Here is an 8,597-nt window from a genome sequence, read left to right on the forward strand (position 1 = left end):
ACACTAGGTTGGTAAGAGCAGGGAAATGTCATTGAAGAAAAAACAAATACAGTTATACAAAGGAAAACTGAATATGAAGATAAACTGGAAGAAAGTGGGGTTCTTTTGGTTGGCCTTTATTATTTCACTTAAATAACAACAATGAAAACATAGACTTAATCAAAGCTTTCTCCTGAGTTTGACTATTCCTAGGGTTTTCCCTGCAGATCACCTCCCTCCACGTCCCTAGTTCCCTGTGCAGACACCTAACTCGTTGATATTTTGGGTGGCACTAACAAAATCTACCTGATGGCATGTAGACAAATATTGTTGCATCTTTATGCAGTATTCTACATGCCAGACAGTACGGCATATCAGCAGAAGAGTCTTGTATTGCTATACCCAGTCTTTGAACATACCGCCTGTTACCTGCTTTAACAAAACTATAATCACACACATTACTATATGGATAGTTCTGATTAAGATTGAAGTTTTCTAAACTTCTATCAGTTAATTTTAATTCAACTGATTAAAACGTGACCACAGTGTGTGAGTGTAATTGCCACAGCACTGTAGCGTTAAAATGTTTTACCCAGATTGGACTGAGATGTTAGCGAAATGTTGGTGTTATGCCACAAACAGAGAGAGCTTTTTTGGCACTATATACATAGGTGTTCCAAACATGCGCTTAATCAGTGTAATAAAACTCTTCCATGTGCTAAATTCTAACATTTATTATTCAGCAGATATAAGGCATGACGCATTTACTAGAAGATGTTCAACTCCTACGCTTGCCTTAGCAAAAGAGAGACTTGAAAAGCATTTAACAAATGAATCGTCGCAGTCTCCACCAGAAGCAGAAGACAAGAGTTTAAAACCTCATAGGCAAAGATATTTTATTACCAGCTCATCATCAGCACCTAACACACCAGTGGAGTCAAAGGAACATTGTGTGCAAAAGACTTTACAAAGTCATAGATCACAACATGATGATCAACGTGGATTGCTGGAAAGGAGCAAAAATATTTCTTTGCAGCTACACAACTCCCTTATCTGTAAATATGTGAACTGTGATAAATTCCAGGGCTATACAAAAGAAAAGAAAGATAATCACAGGGAAAATTTAAAGTTGGAGAAAGAGCAAACCAAAGCTAATAGAAGAGTAGGAGAAGATTGCTTTATGAGTGATGAAGAGATGCCATTATCACTAGAAGTCAAGAAAAGATATATACCAAAGAGTGTTAGCTTTTATGTACCTGACCTGGCAACAATAAACAGGTTGGATGTGACGATGATGGACTCAAGTGAGGTAGGATCTCATAAGAAGAATGTTCAAAGAAGCCAAGCTATCACCTTGGAAAGCAAAGAGCACAGCAGTTCAGAAGCAAGAAGTGAAGAAGATAAATTGTCTTCTGCTAAGGGAGATATTGGAAGGAAAACCTGGGTGAGGAAAGATGAAGCCAACTGGAAGAGTAAAATGAAAACTAAAGGACAAGACTTTTTAACTGTAAAATTAAATTTACATCCCTTCAGAAAAATGAGAATCCACCCAGAGAAATCACCTTGCAGTGAAAAAACACAACAAAAATCCAACCATCAACACAAAGAACCACCAATTGAATCCAAGAAGAAACTGTCACAGGCTTCCAACAAAGAGTTGACAAGAAAAGAAAGAAAATCAAACCAAGGGTCTTCTGCAGTTCCCCAAGATCAGCCAGGTACCAGAGAACAGAAGGAGATTTATTCCAAAAAAGTTGCTTCGCAATTCTCTGACAAGCAGACATTGGCTAAGAGCAAAAATGCCGAAAGTGAAGCTATTATAACAAGTGCTGATGCAGCAGAATTGTCTGAAGAAAAGTGCAATAATCCAATAGTGAGTGTCCCTCATCCGTTCAAGAATATTTCTGATGTAAGAAATTCTAAAGATCTCACATCTGTGCTTGCAGAAGCTGTAATGTACAACAGTAACTTACCTCCACCCTCAAAGGAGACTGCGAGAAGTATTACTCCAACTGTATCTCTTGCAACTCAGAATTTAGCAAGTACTTCACAAAATGGGGCAAATGATATTTCCATATCCCTGTATTCTAGAGAAGTAAATGAAGAAGACACAGGGGCTACAGAGTCATATGGGTACCAAAATTCACAGATGACTACAAGAAAGGAAAAGGGTTGGGATTCTTCTTCAGCTCTTATTATCCAAACACAAATCCCAGGCAACTTGCAGACAAAAAATCCCAACAGTGAATGTGATTTGGAACTAAAGTCAGTTCTGGAGGATACAGTGAAAAATGTCAATCAAGGCCAGATGGACAACCGAGTATTAAAAAGCCAGAGTGAAAACTTAAACAGGATAGAAAGATTGGAGAGCTGTGAAAAGGCTAAAGAACATGAATCATTAGAAGGAACTCTACTTGCTGTGGACTCTTATACTTTCACTGTTATACCACAGATTCCACCAGCTATCAACCCAATTTCAACAGAAACATATTTTGTTCCCAAACAAAGTAGCACAGAGCCTCCAAATCACATCAGTAGTTTGCTTCTGTATACTGAAGCCAACGAACATTTAACTTGCAGTAGCAAAGATGGAACTGACAATACTGATAACCCGCATGGAACAGTTAACACAGAAGACGATGGGGTAAAAATAGAACAGAGAGAAAATAAACAGCCACCTAATGACAATGAGTCATTGTCTGAAGTGCTAATCCCAGACTCACAAATGAACTCGGATGATATAGCCGAAGACATACCACAAACTCAGAATGATGTGGAGAGTGAAAAATGTAAATTATTTTGTACAAGCACTGTCAAGGTATCTATTATGTCTAATACATCCAGTATCCCCAGTTCTCCTAAAACTAGAAATATACTACCGTGTAGCGACATCAATTTTCAAATAAACAATAATATGCACATGAAGAATGTGCAGAATTTGCAACACATTCAAAACAATCAACCTGATGAAGATAACAATATACATGAGGAAGGTGAAATGCCACTGGAAGAGCACAAAGAGCCTTCTGTGTTACCAGAGTTAAAAGACATTAGTTTTGAGGCAGAAAATGAGGTGCCTTTAATTCCTAGCAGAATAAATGATGCTGAAAACTCTGCTCCAAAAGCTACACTGTACCCACCATCTGCTGAATATGCTAATACATCACCTTTAGAGTAAGAACAAAGTGAGGAAAATAACTCAAATAACAATCACATTCCTCTTTTGCTTTCTTCAAAACTACAGACAAACAACCCCAGCCTTTCTGAAAATTCAAAATTCATTATTGTGGCAGAAAATTTCAACAAGTCAATGAACATAAAACAATATTTGATTGAATGTGATGAAAAAATGCAAGACCAACCAACTAAAGACATTTTACTTGATTAACTGAATACCATTTCTGGGGAAAGAAGAAGTCAGAAGAGAGACACATGTCTGGTATTGTCAGAGCACCCGAACAGTAGAATTCAGGACAAGAGACTCAGAAAAACAAACAAGAGAAAGATAAAACAGGGAACTGTTAACTGACCACAGCAGCAATTGACATTTATGATCTGGAATATATAGCATGTATTTCAGGCAATGTACAAAATTACATTTACAACTACTATAAACACTAGTGCTTCCTACTATGTACAGGTTACATTATTTAAAACATTTCAGTGATCCATTTATTGCAGTCTTTGTTGAAGATAATGTAAACCCTTCTTTTTATCTGTAACTGTTACATTCTATTTTAAATTCACCTAGATCTCTAAGATTTCTGGTCTCCTGGAGCTGTAAAACCTTTTATACCCATTACGTTATTTTTGGGGGAAAGGAACTAAATGAAATTTGGCCCAGTCTTTGGGGCAACAGTCTGTATAAAGCCTGGTAAATTATGTTTAACCACTAGGTGGAGATTTCTGATTCAGTCTTTTCAGACTCTCAGAACAATTAGCTAGAATAGCTACAAGAACACAATGGTTGTTCACAATGGTACAAGAACACAATGAGGGCAGGGGACTGGACTCGATGACCTCTCGAGGTCCCTTCCAATCCTAGAATCTATGAATCTATGAATCTATGGTTTCTATACAGAAAGGGGGTTAAGCAGCTCCAAAAGACTTGCATCTCCTCATTGTTATAAACTTAAGGTTTTGAAAAATAAATATCTCATTAACATATCAGCTTCCTAGGACCGATCTCTTGGGCTAGGCAACACATTATCATTTGGTTTTAGCAATCCTTCTTATGAGAGAAGAATGGGCCTTGGAGAGCAGGAAACAAAATAAAAAGAAAATGTATATTTATGACAATGACATTTCATGGAATGTACAGAAAGAAAAGATCCTACTTAAGAGATGTATCAAGTTAAGAAAAGTAGAAAGCACCCAGAAGCATAGAACACTAGGGGCCAAGTCCATAAATCCCTTGCATAAAAATATGTCCCAAATAATTGGGATACTGTTTCCCATTTCCTTCAGACACGAGAGTTATGAAAACTCATAACTCATGATTGCTGGCCATTTACTCTGTTTCAACCAACTCGCAGTGTGTCCCATACTATTGTGCACATTAGGGGCTCTTTAAAGTATTAATTTCCCTAGAAATTAACTGGAAATTTAACATCTAGCTTTCTTCCTCTTGTTCTGACTTCTACGTGTCTCATTTTTTTAGAACTGTACTAATATAGAGGCAGGGGAGGTTGGACAGTAGCCTCAGGGCACTGTAAAAATATAACTGAGCACCTGTGGAGTAACCTGGATCCTCTCTTTGAATATATGGATTTCATTTTGTCCAGAGAAGAGAAACCCAATAATTTAAAAGAGGATTTAGAAATGGGCCATCAGAACAGGTTACAACCTCCCACTTCTTCGGTATAAGTTATAACACTGGCCTCATATTGGAAAAACCAAAAGGTTTTTGTTGCATGCCTAAATAATTATTTTCTTCTCCACATAATCCATCTACTCTTTTCCTTTTTACCTCCTTTATTTGCTGACTCTTGTAGATACACTTCCCCTCTCTCTGCAGACCTCTGTTCTGCCACACCTTTCTCCTGCATTTCAATCAGTCTCCTTTCCTTTCTATTTTTTCAGCCCTTTGGTTTCTTTCTTTTCCTTTCCTTCTCCTAGTCTTCCTTTTGTGTCTGGCTGCAAGATTAAATAAAATGCACCTTCTCCCACCCAATAGAAAGCCAAAGCATATGATTAATTTGGGACTGAAAAACAAAACAAAGCAAAAAAACCCCAACCATAAAGTAAGCACAATGAGCAAAAGGAAAGGTGTGTTTAGCATCCCCCACAAGTCGTCAGTGTGTAGCAGATGTATGGTATATCTACCCAGATTGCCTTCACATCATTACTGTCACTCTCTTTTATATGTGAAGTTCAAATATTAAACAAATTAAGGGCTCGATTGAGACTTTAGGCAAGGGTGGTTCTTAAGCAACATTACCCTACCACTGTTGTGTCTCAGAGACACACTGCTCCAGGGCAGAGGTCTAGCAGTTTGCTGATGGCTTATGTCAGCAGTAAATACAAAACCTGTTAAACAGGCTCAGCTGTGTTTGCCAGTGCATGGAGGAGGGACATCTAGAGCCAAGGTCATGCCCACTCCTCACCCCTCCCAGCCCACTCTCCAACCACCTGCGATGGAGGGTGGAGTAAACCGTGCCCTCTTATTCATATGTGCCCACACTGCCAGTTCAGGCAGCCCATGCAGAGGTATAATGAGAGTCCTTACTCCCTCATATGCGCACACAGGGCAAGTCACAATTTAGCCCCAAATGAGAAGTTGTAAGAGCAAAATCCTGTCTATGGGCTATGAAGAAGCCAAGCTCAGAGAGGGGATCGAGAGAGCAAAGTGTTCTTCCTTCTTTCTGTTTTCTCTAAAGCCACTGAGAGGCTGCTTTATGAGCTGTCTGCCTGTCTGCAAGTGTTCTGTGAACGGTGTTTCAGAAAGGCATTCTAGGTTACGAGTCAGGGGTGTAGTTCCTGAGGAGGAAGGATGGTCCAGGATTAGGGGCACAAGCCTAGAACTTGGGAGATCTGGATTCAAGTCCCTGCTCTGTCACAGACCTCCTGTGTGACCTTGGGCAAGTCGCTTGGCCTCTCTGGGTCTCAGTTCTCCATCTATAAAATGGGGATAATTGCACTTCCCTCCCTAACAGGAATGCTGGGAGGATTAATATAGTGAGGTGCTCAGATACTAGGCACTGTTTAAATACCTTAGATAGATATCTAGCAGATAGTGTGTGGCACTTACATACCTGGTCAAATCCTGAGACCCACTTCTTTCAATCTGCTCTGCAGTGGTGATCCTCGTAGAGCCCTACTGAAGTCAGTAAGGCTTGGTTTCTGCCAGTGCAGAATAGCTTGCAGGAATGGGGAGCTAGAGTCCCACAGCCTGGCCTTGAAGATTTAAAGCCATTTACTGATAGAGATACCCAGCTTGTATTTAGGAATCAAAACAGAAGATGTTAATTATGATACCAGTTAGGTTTCTTTGTGAGGGGAGTAAGGACCAGCAGTCCCAGCCTGCACTGTTTCATGACACTGGGGACTTGTCTACACATACAGTGCTGCAGCTGTGCTGCTGTAGGGCTTAGTGAAGACGCTCCTATGCTCACGGGATAACTTCTCCCATCTCTGTAGGTACTCTACCTCCCTGAGAGGTGGTAGCTATGTCGAGGGAAGAAGCCCTCTATTCGATGTAGTTCTGTCTACACCGGGGGCTAGGGTCATTCAGCACACCCCAAGCGATGTAGTTATACTGACATAAGTTCCAAGCCTGAATCAGTATTCCCCTCAGAGGTGTATGCTGGGATAGGGATTTGTCTGAAGGAATTCATTTGTAAGAGACTCCTCAAAACAAGTGTGAGCCTTTCTGTCATAGCGCTTTCTATATTGTCAGGTCACCATAATAACTAGGAGCCTTCTAAAGCCAGAAAAATGGAAGGTGGCAAATATAAAAATACCCACTTGTTCACCTTCTCTCCGAGGCTCTTGGCAAAATAGCCATTTACACATGACAAACATTGGTAATCACTACTTCATAGGTTAAAGAAGTGGGAGCACTTACCTCAGGACACACATTCCAGCCCCTCATTAACAGTGATGATATGGGCTTGGGAATTGAATACCCTATTGGAGGCCGGATGTGATGATAGGCCATATCTGCCGCTGCTGCAGCTACAAATAAAACAGTATAATAAAGCTTAATTATGATTCAGATATAAAAAATATTCATATGCCAACACATTTTACTTTAGTATTTGAATGAAAAACAGATATGAACAGATGGAAATGCTTAAGTATTAAACTTGCAAATGGAGTGGGTCAAAGACGCTTTCAAAACCATCAAAGCTAGACTAGACTAGATGACCTCCTGAGGTCTCTTCCAACCCTAATATTCTATGAGTCTATGATTCTATGAAAGCACTATTTTTAATGCACTAGGTTAAAACAACCAACTGCCCTGCACTGATGTTGACACATTTCTGCCGATGTTTAGCCTGGCTGAAAATGATCTGATTCAGGTGTAAACCCTTAAACAATAACCTTTGAAAAAAACATCAATTGACCCTCACCTCACACATGAGATAATAATAAAGAGAGAATGACTGAGCAGCTTTCAATAACATGCATTAGATGCATTTGACTTACAGATAAATTGGTGCCAGATTCTGACTTCCTAAAATAACCTGTAGTTAGCTCTGGTATGGCTGAAGACTAAAAGTAATTCCAAGAATTCATTTAACAAACAAATAAACAAAAAAAAAAAAAATCAGAGTGCCTTTTTATATGTGCTAGTTGCGACTGACTAAGAAAAAATTGCCAGAATGTTTCCCTAATTGTGTTTATATATACAGTGATTTAAAAAACATAATTAATCCCACTGCATTCTCTTAAAACAGCTTAGCTGTGGAAAGTCAAAGCAAATGTATGCCAGCCTCATAGCAGGAGCTAAGTAAAATTCTTTGTTAAACTGACACGATTAAGTGATACATCACCGGAGTATATAGCATTTGAGGGGGACCAGGAGATTGCAATCTTGAGATTGTAACAAGAATGGTTTAATTTTTTTTAACCATATCCCATTCTCATTACAGTCTTTGTCACAAGAATAGATTAATTTGTGCCATTGTCTGTTCTCATTGGAATCTTTGTCACTGTAATGAAGTTTCGGAATGTTAATATCAGATACATTCTGTGAAATGTTGCAGTACGCAGTAAGGATGGGCAAACACATTTTGCCTTATTTTGATCCCATTCTAATGTGGGTTTGAAAGTGTGATTCAAACATTACTGGGTTCATGTTCTGCTTGGTAGAGACAGTGAATAGGAGCAGATGGGGGAAAAAGATGTTAATGAAAAATAAATATAACCTCCTATCGAATCTATCTATCTATCTATACCACTCTCCTTCTCTTTTCCCACAATATACTACAGGAAGACTGTGCTATGTATTAGGGATAGAAGAACACCCAAAAATTTAGTTTGACACAAGTAGACTATGCATGGTACGATATATACATACACAACGGAGTACTGTGATCTCTCTCTCCCTCTATGTGTGTGTATCATACACACACACACACACACACACACACACACACACACACACACACACA

General features: G+C 39.2%; 2 protein-coding genes across 2 annotated transcripts in view; one reads left to right on the forward strand and one right to left on the reverse strand.

Annotated features, from left to right (window-relative positions):
- The window catches only part of LOC113407388 (leucine-rich repeat-containing protein 53-like), a 6,854-nt gene extending 3,487 nt beyond the window's left edge, over positions 1–3,367 (forward strand). Inside the window, 1 exon segment of the mRNA XM_026655825.1 lies at positions 723–3,367. Within this exon segment, the coding sequence (XP_026511610.1) occupies positions 723–3,367 (2,645 nt within the window).
- LOC113407389 (serine/threonine-protein kinase TNNI3K) overlaps positions 1–8,597 on the reverse strand; it is a 168,811-nt gene that overhangs the window by 38,415 nt on the left and 121,799 nt on the right. Inside the window, exon 21 of the mRNA XM_026655826.1 lies at positions 7,046–7,155. Coding sequence (XP_026511611.1) covers positions 7,046–7,155 — 110 coding nt within the window. The remainder of the gene's footprint in view (positions 1–7,045; positions 7,156–8,597) is intronic.

This window comes from Terrapene carolina, unplaced genomic scaffold (genome assembly GCF_002925995.2).
Source record: "Terrapene carolina triunguis isolate 2854851 unplaced genomic scaffold, T_m_triunguis-2.0 Scaffold211, whole genome shotgun sequence".
Lineage (NCBI taxonomy): Eukaryota > Metazoa > Chordata > Testudines > Emydidae > Terrapene > Terrapene triunguis.